General features: G+C 38.7%; 2 protein-coding genes and 1 pseudogene across 6 annotated transcripts; all 3 read left to right on the forward strand.

Moving 5' to 3' along the window:
* The first annotated feature begins 1790 nt into the window (after positions 1-1790).
* LOC148853377 (inactive leucine-rich repeat receptor-like protein kinase CORYNE) lies at positions 1791-5420 on the forward strand. Its single transcript, XM_088984789.1, has 2 exons — positions 1791-3913; positions 4663-5420. Exons 1-2 carry the CDS (start codon positions 3051-3053, stop codon positions 4970-4972), a joined length of 1173 nt encoding a protein of 390 aa, XP_088840915.1. The 5' UTR covers positions 1791-3050; the 3' UTR covers positions 4973-5420.
* Positions 5421-9305: 3885 nt separating this feature from the next.
* LOC148853378 (Pentatricopeptide repeat (PPR) superfamily protein) lies at positions 9306-14227 on the forward strand. Of its 4 annotated transcripts, none has more exons than XM_088984974.1 (4): positions 9553-13218; positions 13374-13436; positions 13727-13790; positions 13960-14227. In XM_088984974.1, the coding sequence occupies exon 1, from the start codon at positions 9960-9962 to the stop codon at positions 12414-12416; it is 2457 nt and encodes an 818-aa protein (XP_088841100.1). In that variant the 5' UTR covers positions 9553-9959; the 3' UTR covers positions 12417-13218; positions 13374-13436; positions 13727-13790; positions 13960-14227. The 4 variants fall into 4 exon arrangements, with proteins under 4 accessions (XP_088841098.1, XP_088841099.1, XP_088841100.1 ...); XM_088984975.1 differs by having other exon boundaries at positions 9553-13102; positions 13960-14098; XM_088984973.1 differs by having other exon boundaries at positions 9532-13436.
* Positions 14228-19281: 5054 nt separating this feature from the next.
* LOC148853379 (putative isoaspartyl peptidase/L-asparaginase 2 pseudogene) lies at positions 19282-20594 on the forward strand (annotated as a pseudogene). Its single transcript, XR_016094863.1, has one exon. The product of XR_016094863.1 is annotated as a putative isoaspartyl peptidase/L-asparaginase 2 pseudogene (transcript).
* The last annotated feature ends 445 nt before the right edge of the window (positions 20595-21039 follow it).

Consider the following 21039-nt stretch of genomic DNA (forward strand, 5'->3'; position numbering starts at 1 on the left):
CCTAACACTTGCAGGGCGCCATTGCTCAGAATATTCGGCTTCTCGAAATATTCCATCTGTTTTATAGCAACTGTTCTTCACCGGTGACTATTTTTACCGGCAATTTAAAATAAGCATATAGCTTCGACTATTCTTCACCAGCGAATATTCCATCTGTTTTTTAAAGCTACCAACTTCTTCATCTGAATATTTCGTTTCTTCCCTAGAGTCAAGGATTCAAGTGAATCTGGAAGTCTAAACCTTTTCAAGATATTTAGCTATATGCATAAAGTGAGCAGATATGTTTTTAGAATCTTTTCTATCAGCTTCAGTGATTATTTTGCAGATATAACTGCTCTGATGATATATCAAATGGGTTCCATTGCTCTGTTTCAAAATTTAAGATAAATTACACTCCAGACATACACTTTTTCTTTTCATTCTTGGGAAGAAATGAAAGAAGTAGTCATTATTATTAACGTTGTATAAATTAAGTAAAATAGTGGGAAACTAGGAACTGGGAAAACGGTTAGGCATCAACTGTTCAATACTTCAAGTACGTGCAGAAAGATACAGTCATTATTATTCTAGACTTCCAGTACCCACGTTGATCTGTATATTAAGTTATTAACATGAGTAGCCAAAGCAAGGAGCTTTTTTTTCCTTCTCATAGTTCACTTGAACAAATTGACATACTTGTATAAAGGAAAAGAACAAAACAAAAGTTTGGATTTAAGCCCGTGAAACCCTTTTCTTTGATTTTGATGGAGTTTCAACTTTGAAAGAGGCAAATAAAGAAAAGAACGGCACTGGTATTTGCTTCCTTATGATGAATAATGGTAGAGATTAATCATACCTTCAGATGGAAAGCTTTGCATCCTCCACAGCCTGGAGAGAAGAAGTCCACGATTACAAAGTTTATCTCTTGCTATGGATCGGGGTTTAAAGGGTTGGAAGATTAAGAGAGTCAATGTTTTTTTGGGGTTTCTCTCATCTTGAGATGACGAATTTCGAACACGGCTCCTCTTTGAGTCATCTATCTTGGGGTCGATTGGGCGTTTTGTTGAGTTTTAAAACGGAGTTATTTAAGTAGTATTGTATGTAAAACATAGAAAAAATTGATGCATCAACTTTACGTTTTCTGTCTAAATTAAGGGGAGTATTTACTACAATGAAACAATGGGAAAAGTCTATGATTATCAGAAAATTCGGGGAGGCTTTTGTATTTTACTCAAAGATGTGCGGTGTCACATCAAGTTTGGCTGAAGGAACGTACTTTGTCGGTAAGAGAAGTGGGAGAACTGAATAACGTTATGGGTTTCTTATAGTGAGAATGACTGATCAGTCCCGTCTAATAGGTAATTTGCCAAATGGCAGCACCTCAATGTGCCACGTGACCAATCCAAACCATCTATCGTTTCAAGCTTTCCTACAGTTTTACCCGTCTAATTCAAAATTGTATTTTCCCCTAATTTTTTTCACCGGGGAACCCAAAAGTTTATCATGATCGATAAATATCAATCCAAGCGAGATGCCAAGAAAAAAAAGTTGAATTTAAAAAGTAAAAAATCTCTTAAAAAGCTCGGTAAAAGAGAGAATGGCATAAATCCGATGGTTAGAATAGACTGATAAACGATCCGGCCCCAACTCTCAAGACCAGACCACGCTCACACGCGTACGCGCCTGTCCCAGACCCGAGGGCATCAACTTTCAACAATCAACCTACTTTTTAACTCCGCGTCCCTCACGTGACGTAATGAGACGGAATGCTTCATTTTTTTTAATAAAAGAAATAATTAAATTAAATGTACAAAAAGCTATTATTCCCAGAATAACTCTACTCATACAACCATGGGACACATAACTAAAAAGACTCCCCCCCGGCACAAACTCTGTGGTTCGTTTGATTTTGATCTAAATTAAAATGGATAGCCAGGATCCTTCTCCCCTCTCGCTCTGGCACCAGGTTCGACATTTCGCTTTCGGCCCCGTGATGGCGACTGAGCCGTCTATGCTCCTGCCTTGACGTGCATGTGGGCCCACTGTACGGGAAGGAAGGGCGGGAAGATGAGAGAGAAAACCGAGAAACGAAAGAAAGCGAAAACGAGAAACCACGAGCAAAATGCAAATGCTGCTTCTGCAGTTCTGCCTGAGCTGGAGCCTGGAGCTGAGAGTCTCTTCCCACCTGAAGAATGTTTTGCTTTCCTCGTTGAAATTTATTTCATCAAGAAAAGGAGAGAGCTGTTCCCTTTCTTCTGTTTTCTTGCAAAAAAAAGAAAAAAAGAAAACTACTAAAGAGAGTAAAGAGAGTTCATACCCGGAGCGGAATGGAGTAGATTTGATCAATTTTCCAGGCTTTAATGGTCGGAAGAATCTGGAAGTGTCATCTATATGGTATGGATGGATAGAAAAAACGGTTTCTGGTATCTCTGTCTAGTATTTGCGAGATTCTGTGTTGTTTAACGAACCTTCAGGTTTTAGTAATTTCTTCGGCTTCCCTCTCGTCTCTTTCTATACTTTTGAGTATTTTCCTTCCTTGAAAGTTGAAATGCGATTTTGGGTTGTTGAACCTACCGTGACTTTTTCTAGCAAATGAATCAATCTGTCAATAAAAAAAAAAAAGAAAAATGCAAATGCACCTTCTTCTTTTGTTTTTGGGTTCGGAATTTAGAATTTCAGGTTAAGAAGAGGTTGTCGTAATGAAAAAGCTTGGAATCGGCATGGGAAGATTTGGTTCTGATATTCCAAAAGGATTTAATTAAGCTATTCAAGTAATCTTCTGTAATGGTTTCAATTGAGTGTATTTATAGGAGTTGTCTGATTTTTTGGAAGGTGAGGAAAGACTTGTGGGCCTGGGGTTGGAGTTGGGAGGCCAGGCTGAAGCCTTTCTCGCTACAGTTTGTAGTTCAATTGGTGCAAGTTGAAATGATTGATTTACAAACGGAAGTTGTTTAACAATCCTACAACTACGATTATTTGGATGCCGTCTTGATGAATTTCTGAGCAAAGGAAGTTCTCTTCGTCCTTTAGTGTGGTTCCAGCGGAGCGGTTCTCTGACGTACTCCCATCCCATGGATAAGAGAAGCTCTAAGATCTCCGTACCTTTTCTGTTTATCTCCTGCTTTTGCCATGTCATCCAATGTCGAGAAGCCATGATTGGAATTGAACACCTGGTTACAGAGCCGCCGACCCCATCTAGGGTTCCCAGTTACAGGAGTGGCCTTCGGAGGATTATTCTGGGCATCATATTGGGGTTCTTAACAGGATTTATTTGTGCCATTCTTTTTGCTTGCTTGGTCCGATTTCTCATTAGGTACTTGTACAGAACCCCAATTCTCAAAGGTCCGGTTGTCTTCTCCCCAAAAATTGCTCCAAGAACACTCCAACTGGCCCTCTCCAATGAAAACCAGTTGCTTGGGTCGAGCCCTAATGGAAGGTACTACAGAACTGTTCTTGATAACGGGCTAACCATCGCGGTCAAAAGGCTTGAACCCTTCGAAAGCCCTTCTCCGGAGACTCTAAGCAAGTCCGTCAAAAGACGGATACAGCGAGAGCTAGAAGTGCTAGCCAGCCTAAGGCACCGGAATCTGATGAGCCTCCGGGCTTACGTTCGTGAATCTGATCGATTTTCTCTGGTTTATGATTACGTGCCTTATGGCAGCCTCGAAGATGCAATGAACAGAGTCCGGGAGAACCAGCTCCAGCTTGGCTGGGAAATTCGCCATCGCATTGCAGTTGGGGTGATTAAGGGACTCCACTATCTCCACTTTAGCTGCAGCCCAAGAATTCTTCACTACAGTCTCAAACCTACAAATGTGATATTGGATGCAGAATTTGAACCGAGGCTGGCAGATTGTGGATTGGCTAAGTTTATGCCTAATTTGGGTCGAACAACATCTGGCTATACAGCTCCTGAGTGTCTCCAAAGTTGCAGGTATTTTTGACAAGATACAAACTTAAATCATTTTTCTTAAATCCCTATCTTAACGCAGTTGCGGTACTTATTTATAAGGTTTCATGACTAGCATTACATTTGCAGTGATAAAAGATTTATTGCCTTTGGTTTTACTTTTACCCTTGTTTTGAGAAGCTTTAAATGGGAGTTGTTTACAACGATTTGAGTTACAGATGATATGTGGTATTACATGTGCTGATTTAATGTTTTTCTGCACATTTGGCGTGGTTAAATTAAATTCAGATGTCTTTATAGCACTTGTCAGTTGTATTAACTATTAAGGATCTGCCTACTGCCTAGTAGAAGAAAATTTTTACTGGTCTATCTGATTCGTAGTTCCGAATTTCGTATCATTGGTGAAACTATAAGGAACTAATCGAATGGAATGTGGACTTGGGATTTCCCAATGGGTTTGATCTTTGCTGAAGTACAACTAATTGAGATCATCAGTGTGTACAGTACCGATGAAAATTGAGAAATGGTTAATTGATTATGGAACATATTTCATCTGTTATTCCAAATGAAAGTTCATATTTAGTGGTGTTTCAACTTTCGAGGAAAGGGGCTTTTCGGGGTTGTGGAGGCAATGCAATTTTATTGGGTTGTGGGTAGTGGAATTCGTTATGAAAACTTGGTTCCTTTTGGTTCATTAGTTAATTTAGCAAATGGTCGTCGTGTTGTCTTTTTTGTACCTAACTAAGATGCCATTGGTCCGTCCAATTTCACAGGTACACGGATAAAAGTGATGTGTTCAGTTTTGGTGTGATTCTGGGTGTTCTGCTAACTGGAAGGGACCCTATGGATCCATTCTTTGGTGAAGCAGCAAGCGGAGGAAGTTTGGGGCGCTGGCTTCGGCATTTGCAGCAAGCAGGAGAGGCACGAGAATCACTAGACAAGAGCCTTCTTGGGGAAGAAGGTGAGGAGGATGAGATGCTGATGGCAGTTAGAATTGCTGTCGTCTGCCTCTCAGATTTGCCTGCTGACCGCCCTTCAAGTGATGAGCTTGTTCCCATGCTCACACAGCTACATAGCTTTTGAAGAAAATGCATGTAAAATATATACATTTGTTCCAGGTTGTGGGTCCCCTGTAACTCTTCGCATCTGCAAACTTTGGAGGTTGGGTAATTCTAGGTATTGATCTACTAGTGGGTTCTGATCTGCATTACCCAGAAAATCTGAAGAATCCAAGGATTTATTTACCTCTCTGAAAATCCAGCTTCCAGCATTTTTACTTAAATCATGTTTCACTGCAAATACCGCAGTAAACACCACAGAAGTTGGGGATGATGCTTACATTACATGGTGTTATGGGTAAAGAAGTTTGCCGGAAGAAATTTCTTCACCCCAAACTGCGAAGTCCATGGGGATAATCATCTTCCATAAACAGGATATGTTGAGATGTGCAAACATGATTATAAACGCCATTAGAAATGCAGACTTTTGCCCATCATTGTACTTAATATATATGCATTTAGCGGTTTGAGAAGAGAATCTATCTCACCCATGTGGAATAGTATGGAGTTAATACTTAGCACAAAACACCATGTCATCACTCATCATCATCCAAGCCATCATGTACTCTGTGAATATGGGATTGGCTACATGAATTCCATTATGTTTAGTGTCATATCATTATCAACTCTTAAATCATTTCTTAGGTACTTGTTGACTAACAAGTAACAAACATAAACTTAGCCAACAAGCATAGAACTTATAGAACACTACTAATAGTGTGAAATTTGGTTTGAAAGTTTACTAGTGTCAGAAATGGGTGATTTAGGTTGCATTTGGCATTTTTTATTTTAAGGTCATTTTAACTGCAAAAAGGAGATAAGTCGTTAAAATAAGGAATGCCAAATGCAGTTTTGTCACCATCGGCGACAAGAATGGATTGAGCGGCTTGAATGCTTTTATGGCTTAATTTGTTAAGAGTACAAATACAAATATATATAGTATTAATATATGCAAAATAATACAAAATACAAGGTCATGTACTTTATAAATATGTACTTAGTACTCCTTCCAAACCGAGCTTATGGTGCTAAAATTTTGATTAAACTAGATTATTTGTGTAGGGCCCACCTTGGAAAGCCAAAAGCCGTTGTGTCTTAGTGTCACGTGACTAGTTGATGAAGCCCCATGTGGCATTTGGTGGGGTCGAGTAAACCTATAAAAGAAAGCAATAACACACAATAGGCAACAAATAAGGCACATGAATTAGTAAAAAGACATTTGATATTGCAATGGATGACAAGCACACAAGTTTGTGTTGAGGGGATCTTATGCTTAACCTTTACATGGTCTTGGCACCACTCAACTACTTACCTCCCCTCAAAGAGTAGCTTAAGCTTTTGGTGCTCTAATAGAAGGTTACATCAAAATATTGAAAAATCATACTAGTAATTACAATAATGCCATTGGCATCTCCCCTCCTACAAAATACATATGTTGCCCCACCCAAGACACACTTAGACAACACTCTGATGGTAAGATGCCAGTACGGTGAAGGCACTCGATGCCACGACAAGAGGTCACTTGTGACAGTCTCTCCCACTCAATTCAGTATCGTCTTTGAAGACTAGCTTCTACTTGTTGCTTGAGCTTGTTGTTGGTGAAGGAGGATTCTTCAGTTGCTCCACGAACTTCTTTCCTTCCAAGGCCTGGGCAAGTGTTTGGGTGATAGGTTTGAAGATGCTTAAAGTATTGGGGAAACTTATGGTTGGGTCCTAAGTTAAGTTCCTGGCTAACGGCTTGGAGGTAGGTCATACGTGGCCTAGGTGGGCTTGTCCTACTAGCTAAGGTAAGGTTGGCTGCAAAAGTTGAATTTGGATTGTAAGGGTGTTGGACAACAAAGGACATCCCCCAAGGTTCTCTCCTCATAGGGTAGTTAAGCACGTTGGATGGAGGTCGAGTATTGGAAAGGTTCCTATCAGATGAGGGTGGCACTCTCTTCCCATGATGATAGGTATGGTTGCTGTTGGAGTTGGCCTTGGGTCTTCTGTTGAGTTTGGTAGTTGATGTCTAGCATGCTGACAACAACTGTTGAGATGTTGAGGACGACTTGCTAGATTGTTGCTACTTGTTAGAGTCTTGATGGGGTTTGACACTAACAATCATGGTTGGGTAAGTGAGTCTCTTCTTTGTTGCATACTTCTCACTGGTCTTGAACAGTTGCAACGTTGAAACTTGCTTCTTCTTGTTGATTGTTGTAACCATGTAGGGTGACTTTTCATTGAGGATAAGTATGGTGTCGAGATGTGGGGCTGGTGCTGCCTTTGCCTATAGCATAAATTCCATGCCTAGGACCACATCAAAATCATCCATGTGATTGACGAAAAGATCAATCTCTCCATCCCAAGTGTTGACTTGGAGTCTCACTTGACAAGCCATGCCTTCAGTGGGCCTAGCACCTGTATTGATAGCTATGAGCCAGTTTTGCTCCTTTGTAATGGCAAAGTTAAGTCTCTTGGCCTCTACAATGGATATAAAGTTGTGAGTGACCCTGGTATCAACTAGGGCCTTGGTTGGCCTTCTGCCAAGGCGTATGTCAACATACCTTAGCCTTCTTTTGGTTGAGGCGGGAGGTTTAGATGTAGCTCCTTTTGCATTGAAGAGTTGAAGGGTGCCCACTCTCGGGGCCTGTGTACTTCGCTCCCCGTCACACTGCTCATCATCACTAAGTTTGGCAATGAGAACGTTCATCTTCTCTCGCTTTGGGCAATACTTCGTCAAATGCTCCTCTCCACATATGTAGCAAGTGGGAGAACAACTTGGTCTCCCTGTGTATCTGTTGTTGTAGGAACTTCGATCTCCCTATGGCCGCTTTCTTTTCTGGAACTCAGGTGGCCGATTGTAGGGCTTCTTTTCTGGAGGGGAGCTTGGTTGCTTATCTCCCCCACTCAAATTTGAGGTACGTGAGCTAAAAGGCTTGATGGCTTCCTCATCTCATTCAATTGCTCGGCCACTGCCATGGTAGTAGCAAGGTCTTGGATGCCATGACGTTGAAGTTCTAGCTCCGCCCATGGTTGTAGCCCGTCATGAAGTTGAATAACAAGTCCTTATCGGACATGTCACTGATCTCCAAGGCAAGGGCTGAAAACTCCTTGACGTAGTCGTGTAGGGAGTCATCGTGCTTGAGAGACTTCATGTTATGGCAAGCAAAGTACTCCATGTTCTCTGGATAGAATTGTCTCTTCAACTCTCGCTTGAAATCGACCCATGTATTGACAGTGCAATACCTCATTCTATGTCAATGCTCCTTCTGCCCACCACAACATAGCAACATCAGTCAAATACATAACCATTGTGCGTACCTAAGCCATTTGATCATCAATGTTGGCAATGTCTCTCTTCATAATTGCACACTCCACCTTAAGTTCATCTAACTAGGCTTGGAGGTTGGCGGAAACACACAAATTTGTCTTCATGGCAACCCATTCACCTCTTATCTCATCTAATTGGGCCTGGATGGCCATTGGGGAGGACATGGCCCTCCTCCACGTTGCCCACTCACTTATCATTCCATTGAGTTGGGCATGGAAACTGTCGAGCTTGTCTTGAATGTTGGAGTGGGATGAGCTTCCTTCTTGTTGGCAGGCGGTGCTGTAGACTTCCTTAAGGGTTTCGTTGAGCACGTCACGGACCTCATTGACAATACCACTCATGTGGCCTTCCACCTCTACCACCGCACTCTCGATGGCTTCAACATTTTGGTGGAGCTCGTCCACTTGATCATGCATCTTGCCTATAGTGGCTTCACAATGTAGTATGTGTAGGTCAATGGCTACATGCTTATCAGTGGATCTCTCGCGCTTGCTTGCCTTTGATGTTCGGGTCATCAATGCTTTATCTTTGACGTTGTCGTCGGCGAGTGCATTGTCAATTTTGCAGGATGGGGAGAGTCCATGCTCGATATCCTCTATGATGTCCTTATTGTTCTTAATGGTGTTGCTTGCATCACGAGTCAATCGACTTGTAATGATCTCTTGCTTTGATACCAACTGTCACGAGGCTAATCGATGAGGTCCCGTGCAACGCTCAATGGGGTCAACTAAGCCTATGAAAGAAATCCATAACACATAAAAGGCAATAAAGAAGGCACACAAATTAATAAAAAAACATTTTGTATTACAATGAATGGCAAGCACAAGCACAAGCACACAATTTTGTATCGAAGGGACTTCGTACTTAACCTTTACATAGTCTTAACACCACTCAACTATCTATCTCCCCTCAAAAAGTAGCTTAAGCTTTTGATGCTCTAATAAAATATTACATTAAAATATCAAAAAATCGTACTTGTAATTACAATAATACCATTTGGCATCTCCTTTACTAAATTAATGTTGCACCACCTAAGACCAATGTTCAAAGTATTGATACGATACGCAAATCGACAGTATCATATCGGTACTTAGAAATGCCCAAAACTATTTTTTTTTTTAATTTTTTTTTCAAATTTTGAATTTTTGAGAAGCTAAAAAGATATTTTTTATTATAAAAGTTGAGGTTCCGAAATATCTAGAAACAAACATTTCGGGGCGTATCTATCGATACTTTAAACCATGCCCAAGACACACTTATACGGCACTAGGATGGCAAAACGCGGGCACGGTGAAAGGCACTCGATGGCGCGGAAAAAGGTCACTTGTGGCATCAGCCTCAGCCCTACCAAACGAGCACTAGCATCTAGTGGTGTGGCCGGTTGGCAGCTGTGTAATGCAAAATGCAGTTCGGTACGTCATGAAGGGCGAAGCACGGTTGGTGAAAAAAACACAATGCTCCTGAAATAAGGTCTATGATGCATTTACCAGAAAATGATGCACGTGGTACAGTGGTAGAGAGAGGGGGAACACTAGAGTTGCGAGTTTGGGACTAATCGACTCTGGAGTTGAGACAGAGCCCAGAGGATGAGAGGATGGTCTAGTCGACCGGTGGAAGCAACCTGTAACTATTTCCCTCGCTTCAAGCCTTCAATAACCGATTCTCCTCCTATTAACTGTTAAACCCCGTCTTTGGTCTTTCCATGAAACCATTCCGAACTAATTTCTTGCACTCCCTCAGTTATGTTAGAGCTTCTCTTACGGGTCAGTTGATAGTCACTGTCAGAAAGTATGTGGTAGACGCCCATATGATTAAGACCGGCTTCAATCCTAGCATTTGCCGCTCTAATTACCTCATGGAAGATTGTCTCAAAAGAGGTCATCTTCTAAAGGCGCGCCAATTGTTTGATCAGATGCCTCAAAGAAATGTAATCTCAACGAATACATTGATCTCCGGTTACGTAAAATCGGGCAATCTTTCAGTGGCAAGAGAGATTTTTTATTCTATGGTGGATCGAAATATGGTTACTTGGACAATTTTGATTGGCGGATATTCACAGTGTAATCAAATTCAAGAAGCTTTTAAACTTTTCTCAGAAATGCAGAGGTCTGGGATACACCCAGATCATGTTACCTTCGCTAGTCTCTTATCAGCATGCATTGGCCCTGAGACAACATACCAAATAGTTCAAGTTCACGCTTATGTATTTAAATTGGGCTATGGCTCCAATCTTCTTGTCTGCAACACTATGATCAATTCTTATTGCAAATCCAATTGCATTGATTTAGCTTGTCAGCTCTTCAATGCGATGTCTGAAAGAGACTGTGTCACATTTAATGCAATGATTACCGGGTACTCAAAAGATGGGCTAAACGAACAAGCAATGGATCTATTCTTAAAAATGCATAGTTCAGGGTTGAAGCCCTCTGACTTCACCTTTGCAGCAATTCTATCTGCTAGTATTGGATTAGGCGACTTGGCTCTTGGCCAACAGGTTCATGCTTTGGTTTTTAAGACCAAATTTATTTATAATGTGTTTGTAGGCAATGCATTGCTAGATTTTTACTCAAAACATAACTGTGTGGTTGATGCCAAGAAACTATTTGATGAAATGCCAGAATTAGATGGTATTTCTTATAATGTGATAATTACAGCCTATGCATGGAATGGGCAACTTAAAAAATCCCTGGTTATGTTTCGGGAATTGCAGTCAACTGGATTCAACCGAAAACAGTTTCCTTTTGCTACTGTATTAAGCATTGCTGCAACTCTACAGGATCTGGAAATGGGACGGCAAATCCATGCTCAAACAATTGTAATATCTGCAGTTGAATCTGAAATTCTGGTCAGGAATTCTCTAATTGATATGTATGCCAAATGTGGTAGCTTTGAGGAAGCAGAGTTGATTTTTGCAAATCTAGCCCCAAAGAACACTGTTTCATGGACAGCCATGCTCTCGGCTTATGTTCAGAAAGGACTTTATGAGGAATCGCTCAAACTGTTTCCCATGATGCTTAGAGCCAATATTACTGCCGACCAAGCAACTTTTGCTATCACCTTAAAAGCTGCTGCTAACTTGGCTTCACTTGGACTAGGGAAGCAGTTGCATTCATATATAATCAAATTTGGATTCATATCAAATGTTTTTGCTGGAAGTGCACTTCTAGATATGTATGCGAAATGCGGATGCATAAAAGATGCAAGTGAAATCTTTGACGAGATGCCAGATCGCAATCTGGTCTCTTGGAATGCCATGATCTCAGCTTATGCTCAGAATGGCAATAGTGAGGCCCCAATTAGGTTATTCAATGAGATGGTCCAATCAGGTCTTCAACCTGATTCTGTAAGCTTCCTTAGTGTCCTAGCTGCATGCAGCCACCGTGGGCTTGTTGAAGAAGGATTACATTACTTTGATTCCATGACTCAAATTTATAAACTCGACCCTAAAAGAGAACATTATGCTTGTATTCTTGACATCCTGGGTCGAAATGGCAAGTTTGATGAACTGGAGAAATTGATGGCACAAATGCCTTTTGAGCTTGATGAGATTACCTTGTCATCAATTCTGAATTCGTGCAGGATCCATGGAAATCTAGAACTAGCACAGAAAGTAGCTAATCAGCTGTTTAATATGGAGCTCAGGGATGCAGCTCCTTATGTTGTTATGTCAAATATTTATGCAGCAGCTGGTCAGTGGGATGATGTTGGGAAAGTGAAGAAGTCAATGAAGGACCGAAGGGTTAAGAAAGTTCCAGCTTATAGTTGGGTTGAGATCAAACAGAAGATTCACATGTTCTCATCAAATGACAGGACCCACCCACAAATGGATGTGATCAGGAGAAAACTTGAAATGTTGTTTGAGCTGATGGAAAAGGAAGGGTACAGAGCAGATATAAGCTGTGCTCTTCACAATGTTAAAGATGAGCTCAAAGTTGAGTCTCTTATGTATCATAGTGAGCGCTTGGCCATTGCCTTTGCCTTGATCAATACACCAGAAGGATCACCAATACGAGTGATGAAGAATTTACGAGCTTGTGCAGACTGTCATGCCGCAATCAAGGTGATTTCAAAAATTGTAGGGAGGGAGATTATAGTTAGAGATTCAAGCAGGTTCCATCATTTCAGAGATGGTCTCTGCTCCTGTGGAGATTACTGGTAAGTTTGCTGACAAAAAAGAAAGGGAATTTGTATGGCTTTCTTTCTCTGTCAACAGATGACAGGCAAGGGACCTCAGGCATATCAAGACTTGCTTTAGAAACAGCCTCTTGAAAAATCTACTGCCTGATGAAATCTGTTCTTCTCTATATCAAAAACAAATATTTATTGGGAGGCAGTGCGGCTGGATGTTATGAGAGGGTTCAATGACTTTCATGGTAATGCCTCACTTGAAAGAAGCCTCAACACAACTTTTATTTCTTTAATTCCAAAAGTTGAAGGTGCAGTAGATATCAAAGACTTTAGGACAACAAGTCTTCTGAATTGTTTCTACAAAATTTTGGCCAAGGTATTAGCTTAAAGGCTCAAGAAGGTGCTGGGAAGTGTTATCTTTGATCAGCGGTCTTCGTCCCTGGGAGACAGATATTGGGCAGTGTTCTAGTGGCAAATGAGTTAATTGACTCAAGGAAGAGGAAGAAACAGAAGGCATTCTTTGTATAATTGACCTTGAAAAGGTGTATGGTCATGTCAATTGGAGATGCCTAGACGTTGTTGTTGTGTTAGAGAAGATGAACTTTGGGAAAAAATTGAGAAATTGGGTAAAACTTTGTGTCTCCTCTCCATAGTTCTCTGTTCTCATTAATGGGCAGTTCACTGGTTTCTGCAAGTGTTCAAGGGGCATACACCAAGGTGACCCCCTCTCCCTTCTTCTGTTTATCTGTTTGATGGAGGTGCTTATCCAATTTATAAAGAGAATTAGATCTGGTGGCCAATGGGAAGGTTTTGAAATTCCCCTAGATGGTGAGGTGTGCCAATCTTACAGTTTTCTGATGACACATTGTTTTTCTTGGATGGTTCTGCTCAGTTGGAGTCTCTTTTGGGGTTGTACACATATTGCCAAATCATAATCGAGCCATTTACCAATTTCTTTTCCTATTTTGATTAGTAGTGTTTCTTGCAGGATCTATCGTACAGATTTATTTCCTACCTTTGCTCAATTTTCCTCTGGTTCAAGCACTACCAGGTTCACTACCCCCCCCCCCAATGGAACGTTTCTGCTTCCTTTAAGTGACAATTTTGCATTATAAATTTATGTCTTTTATTTTTTCACAGTTCTATTCTAATAATTTCACTAACCTGAGTTCAGCATCCATTCTGCCAATGGAACATTTTCTTACCAGATTTACAGGTTACATACCCCCTCCCCCTAACAAAAGAAAAAAAAGACCTTTACAAGACCACAAATCATCTACCTTAAACCCTCAAAATCAATTTTGGTGCTTTTATTTAAATCTTGTACTTTCATTGTTATAGGTTTCTGGTGGGAGGTGTAAACAAATATAGAGGCAAGTTCATTTTTTGTGGTAGTGCTCAACATGTAAGGACTCAAATCCATGTGATCTTCTTTTGATTTTCTTTCAATATTTCCCAGATTTATTGCAAATGCTTGGGTGTCTTGACTCAAATTGAGTTTATACCTACTCTACCCAAACCCACTGTTTCAATTTTGATGTTTATATTTCATCTTATGTTTTCATTGTCTACAGATTTCTGGTGGGAAGGGTGAACAAACATAAACCCAAGTCCAATTTCTTGAGGTATTGCTCAGCAGGTAAGGACTAAAATCCATGTTTTACTTGATTGATTTTCTTTCAGATTTTGCTACATTTACTGCAAGTGCCCGAGTGTCCTTGCTCAAATCTATTTTGGATACACTCATATTGTAAATTAAGTATTACAATGTTGAATGCTTCTGGGTTATATTTCTAGTATATGATTGCTGTCATTTTATCAATATAATTTTATGGATTTCCATTGGATATGGCTTTTGAAGTCTACAGGGTTTTACTGAATCTGTTTTTTCTTTCCTAATATCTTCAGTCATTTTGCACCCATCACCTTATGTTTTATCTTAAAAAGAAGGTAACCTACTACCCTGGATGATAGACCATGAATACTGTTACAAATGTCATTTTGAAAATGTACATTGGGCATAATGAAAAAGATAGTTTTGCCCATTTCCCTTGTGATAATAAATCAATCATTTCTTCAGTCTCTATCTCTCATGAGAATGGCTGACCAAGTAATATTGCAAATCAAAATGAGCGTGTGTAAGAGGATGAATGTATGATGCTGCGCAAAATATAGGAAGATGGCTCCAAAGCATGTAAAGAAAACTACTCAAGCCCTCCTAATCTTGGTTGAATTAGCGTGTCTGAAATTGGGTTATATATATATAGTGACCCAACCACTAAGGCATGCTTCTTAAAGATTGGCATCTCTTAGTAATACCTTTTGACCATTTATGCTGACTTAAAAGAATTCAACTGTTTAGAACTCGGTCTTGTGCACTGGGGAGACCTTTCCTGTATATCGTATTCCTGAGATTGTTACTCCAACGAGACCGCCTTGGTATGGTGTTCATGAGACCGTTACTCTGCAAGCTCCTCCTTCGTCAGATCCCACTCTGTCATGGGAGATCATGTTTTGTGATCCTGTGAACTCCACCATAAAGTCCTTTGCAGACTCATTTTCTTGTAGAACCAAGGTTCCTGCAAGGCCTTTGTCTCGTAATATCGCTATCACTTGATGCTCTCAGTCAATGCCTCACTTCCAATCCACAATAGTATATCCACCCTCTCACAGTTTGATCTTTTGTTGTCTTTACCAAAAGACACGTATTGGTAACCTTGTTTATTTTTGGCAAGATAGGAAAAAATTCATAGACAGTGTATAAGATAATTTTGATTAAAAACACTTGTTTTAAACTTACCTTAATTTTTAAAGTTTATTTATTTTTTTGCTACCATGGTACCCAAACACCCCCACATGGATTAGGATTTCGGATTATACTGTCAGGGCTATATTGGAAGACAATGCCACTCTAATGAAGTTGGATAAAATACATGTCATGCTAGCCATGACAATTAAAAAAAGCATGTGCCCTCTAAGAACATTGTAATACTTATACCCATGAGATGAATAAACACCAGCATATAGGAAAAGAAAAAAATATTATAATGGTTAAAGTTGTAATAAACATCTGCAAATGCATGGTGCATTATAGGAAGGCTACATGTTCTACATGCTTAACAGTTACAGGATATGTACACAATGAGAGATTCATAAGACCACTAAGTAATGGAGATCTTTGTAAAGAAACTTCATATTATTAAACACTTGAACTACTACTGCATTGTCAACAGGAAACAGGCTATCTGTTGAAGTGATCTTTTGATATGGAATGTCTCTGAAATGTTATTTTGTTTAATTATAGCCAAGAGGTATTTCAAATTTTTTTTTTTGATAAATAAGAGGTATTTCAAAATTATGCACAATTGAAGTAATAATCATCATCCACTGTTTATTTCATTTTAAAATATCTAAACAAAATCAGTATGCACTGTTTATTCACATAAATACAGGTTGCATCAAGACTGCTTAATCTTGACTAGACATAGAAATCCTGAAAACATACAGTTGAGTCATGCACAACTAGCACCTTCAAAGTTCTAAACACCATGCTTTGACTATCAAAAGAATGAAATAATTCAGAAATAAGGATCAAACCCTCAACTAGTGTAGTTACTTTTGTTTTTTTTTTTTTTTTTTTTTTTTTGTGGCGGGGGGGGAAGTAGACTGCACTCCACCTCAGAATTCTGAATTCCATTGCATACCTACAACAATTCAAAATTTCAAACACCTCCACCCTAAACACCAATACCCGCCCATGTATTGGCATCAATTTCGAGCTGGCACCTACCACAACTTTACAGTGGAGTGAAGGATTCTGGGGTTGGACTGAACAGTAAAAACCCCTTTTTTTCTTCCTCTTCTTTTTCTCTTGGTGGAGGAGGTTAGAAGAAGAAACTACCTAAACTCTAAACAGCACTAATAATATTAACATAAATAATAATTTATATTAATAAATGTAATTAACAGCCTTTCAATTAATTAATTGATTACATAGAGCTAATTAATTATACTTAAATTATAAATGACCGAATTTAATACAAATTATTACGATAATTAATTATAGTAAAATTATTATTTAATTCATTACAGTTAAATTATTACTGTTAATAATTAGTTATTTATTTAATTATATAATAAATGACTGAATAATTACTGCTAATTACTTTAAATACATAAATGACTTTAAATCTTTGTTAATTTAGTATAAATGCTGTTAAACTAATATATATTATAAATTGCTATAAATTGATAATTTTTTTAATTACAATATGGTCAATTAACACTGATTATTATAAAGTAAGATAATAGTTATTATAATTAAATTATTGTAACTTTTAAAAAATCATTTAATAGTAATTCTATAAATAAATTACTAATTTCTTTTGGTATAAATTACTATTAAATTACTGTAAATGTTGCTGTTAAATTAATTTAAATGCTATAAAATTATAAATGGCATATAAATTAATATAAATGATGTTAAATTACTATAAATTGATAATTTTTTCAATTACTTAGATGGTGTTCCCCTCCCAAATTTTCTCCAAAACTATCTTTCCCACCTAAAATTCCTCCTAAAACACCTCTTAATCTATATTACATGCCCAATAAACCGTCTAAAAACCAAAAACGTGGTTAAGACTATGTTTGGTTCCGTGGGCGTTTATTGAAAAAGCGCCACCACATCAGCGCCACATAGGCATTGGTGTTTATTGTGCATGAAACCACTGTTTGGTTTCAATTTTTATCAAATAAACATTAAAAAACATAAACGCTTGGATGTATGTGCATGAGGCATTTGGGAAACGTCAAATCCTTGATTCCCCCAATGCACCAGCATTTCTTGAAATGAAATGCTTATGCGGCATACTTTATGGGGTGTTAATCTGAGGTGAAAAGTATGAATTGTTTAAAGTTATGCTCAACCAAATAGAAAAAGTAAGAAACGATGTTTAAAGTAAAGTTTTCCAAATAAATGTTTAAAGCAATAAATACCCCAAGATAAACACCCACGGAACCAAACACATAATAAATTAATTAGTTAAATTAATATGGGCAGTTAAATTAATTTGTGAAATATTTTTAATATTTTCAATAATTACTGATATTATTGAATATTATTCAATAAGTATCAACACCTAAACTATAATTTTTCGTAATTTTGGTAAATTGAAAATTTTAATTACTAAAAATTACTTGCTGAAAATTATTGATTTTGGTAGTTTAATTTCAGAAAATTTTGAAAATTAATTATTGAAATCAATAATTACTAAAATTAATATTTAATTAACATTATTAATAAATACAAATTTAATAATTAAAAATTATTGGTAATGTTTCATTGGAAAATTTATTTCAATAAATATAATATTATATTTTTACATTTTCAGTCATTTTTTAGCAATGAGTTAGTTATAGATATTTTCAGTAATTTTGGCCAATTTATTAATATTTAATTATATTATTAGATAATAATTAAAATTTTCAGTGGAAAATTAACTTCAATAAATATAATGTTTTTTTATGTTGTCAGTAATTTTAATATCTACTATAAATTTTTAGCAATAATTAGTGACTTTGGTAATTTAATTACTAAAAATTACTGATTTTGATAATTTAATTTAATGAAAGTTAAATTATAAAACTTCCAATTATCCAAATAAATAATTGGAAAATTTTAATTACCATAATTATTGGAACTATATTTATGGGTTTAAGGGGGTGTTATGGGTTTGGGGGATGACTCCCCAGGTAGGAACGGAAATGGATGGATTTAGAGCGGGGATAATACTCCCTGTCTCGATCCCTAGTTTTAAATTAATCCTTGTCTCTGACCCCAATCCCCATTGGGAAAATTTTAGCCTACATTCCTGGTCCTCGATGGAGATTGGTTCCCCATTGGGGACCTGAATCCCCAAAATTTTTAATTAAATGTTTGTTTTCAGAAAGATATTTACTTAAAATAAAGGAAAAATTAAAATGCAAATAATATTTTAAATATATAATTGGGGTCGGGCGGGGTGTTGACTTCACTCCCCGTCCCCAATCGAGTATTCCTATTAATCCTATCCCCACCTTGTCCCTACTAAGGTAGTCTCCATCCCCACCGCCGCTTGGTCGAGGAGGCTAGGCACTCGATGAGGATGGGGAAAATTGCCATCCCTACCCCCAAGTTGTGTAGCCCCATAGAACAATAAGTTTTAAGCCCAATAAGCCCTAACATGATAACATCTTTTTCCCGTGCACCACACGAGGGTCTGCTGGTGTATGTATAAGATTTTGTTTATTTTCTTATAATTTTTATCATATTTTATGTTTGAAATGATAAATTTGATAAATGATCTATAAACAATATTATTTAAAATGTTTAATTTATTAACATATAAATAGTTTAGTATTTTTTGTCATTTTTATCAAGGCTATGTTATCAAAATTTAAATGTTAAGTTATTATTTAAATAAATAAATATAGTTTTCAATATAGTTGGGTTTATTAGGTTAGACCCGGTTATTAACTGGGACAGTTCTAGCCTATTGTTTTGTCCTAATTAATAATCGATTCAAAGACTAGGACCACCCTATCCTAGGGGTGATCATTTCAGCCTGCCTCGAAAATTCTGGGCTTGGGCCTGGGTTTTGTGTTCAGGCCCGGCCTAGCCCAGCCCGCATATATTTAAACTTACACATTTTGTGTATAATGTATACATATGTATACATGTTATTTTACATTGTATTATATGTTATATATATATATATATATATATATATATATATATATATAACATGACGTATAATTTATATTATATGTAATATTTTATATTATATAATGTATAAAATAAGTTTATATGCATGTTATGTCATTTAATATATAGATATGTAATATTTTATATATGAGTGGCATTGGCCCGGAATCAGGCCCGGCTCGACCCAAGCCCGTATAGACCTGGGCTAGGGCTTATGTTTTAGGCCCGGAACCCTGGGCCAGGCTTGGGCCTAAGCTATAGCCCTTATCATAAGTTCAAAGCCCAGCCCGGCCACAATCACCGTCTCCACCCAAATCCAACTTGTTGACAGCCCTAATTGTTTAAAAGGAATAAAAGGATAGACCAAACATCTTTTTAGGGAAAATTCCCGATATGTACCTTGTATTTAGGCTGAGTGCCAAAGTACTGACAATATAGTACCTACCTAATAACCCGGTGACTTCATGTGTCATTTAAGACTTTTAAAAATATCAAAATTACCCTTAGTATCTTCTTTCTCAAGAGAAGCAAACAGATGCTTCAAGCTCTAACAAACCTCCAAGCACCGGACAGAAGCATTTTCCACTGGGTTCTCTAATCCAACATGCACCAACCCGCCAAGAACATCCAGTTTCAGCGCGTTGGCAACGTCTGGAATGATTCGACGCTTGGCAACGTTAACACCGTCTTTGGTTATGCCGCAGTTTGATTACAGGATTCCAGCCTTAGGTCTGGAAACGTGTAGCTCTGGTGCAGGCAACGTTAACACCGTCTTTGGTTATGCCACAGTTCGATTACAGGATTCCAGCCTTAGGTCTGGAAACGTGTAGCGTCGGTGCAGGCACGGTGGAGAACGCGTTGCAAATGAATGGACTCCCAATCAGCATATACGCACCCGAGACGGTGGGTTGTGCGGTGGTGGACGGGCAGGGGCGATGTGCAGCAGCCACTTCTATGGGGGTATCATGAACAAGTCCGGCCGCATCGGTGATTCCCCCTTGATAGGTGCAGGGACCTATGTCTGTGATATCTGCGCTGTGTCATGCACCGGAGAGGGCGAGGCCATTATACGTGCCACTCTGGCCAGACATGTAGCGGCTGTGATGGAGTACAAAGGCCTGGAGTTCCAAGACGCGGTGGATTATGTGATCAAGAAAAGGCTGGACGAGGGAAAAGCGAGGATGATCGCAGTCTCCAGAAATGGGGAGGTGGCTTACGGGTTCAAGGTCAACACTACGGGAATGTTTAGGGGGTGTGCCACCGAGGATGGGTTTATGGAAGTTGGTATTTTCTTCTTTTCTTCTTTTTGTTTTTTATTGGGAAGTTGGATGCAGACGAGTGTTAAAAATGTAAAACACTCCTTCCTACGTGTTCTTGATAGCCTACTCTATCATACCCCTCCGTGGCACCGTCTTTGCCCTCAAGCTACTTGTAATACTTTCCGCCCTATGTGATGATCTCTTGTAATACTTTCCTCCCTACGTTTCCAGACCTAAAGCAAGCATTTTCCACTGGAATGATCCGACACGCTTGGCAACGTTAACTGACCATCCAAGGAAGATGTCGGCGATGATGCACAGTGGAGGCTGGCGTCTTGCTGGGTGATGGTGGAGACAAGGTTGTGGAAGGAAGGCTCAAGGGTTTGTGAGGCACAGAAGAGAAGTAGAGTTTGCTGGGCGATGATGCACAGTAGAGTTTTCTCCTGTTTTCGGAAGAGCAGAAGAAATTCCAGTGCAGTGCAGTATCCCAAAGAACAACAACAAAAAGGTAATGGTGTGTGAGAAGAACCAAGCAGAAGTGATTGAAATGGTTTCTCCGTCGAAGAGAAGAGGCGAGACGTAGGCAGCACTGCCGGTCTAGTTTTATCGGATGTTTGATAAAGAAAATTAAATGACACTTGAAAGGCATT

Source organism: Nelumbo lutea, chromosome 4 (genome assembly GCF_056320005.1).
Source record: "Nelumbo lutea isolate HS-2025 chromosome 4, American lotus-T2T, whole genome shotgun sequence".
NCBI lineage: Eukaryota > Viridiplantae > Streptophyta > Magnoliopsida > Proteales > Nelumbonaceae > Nelumbo > Nelumbo lutea.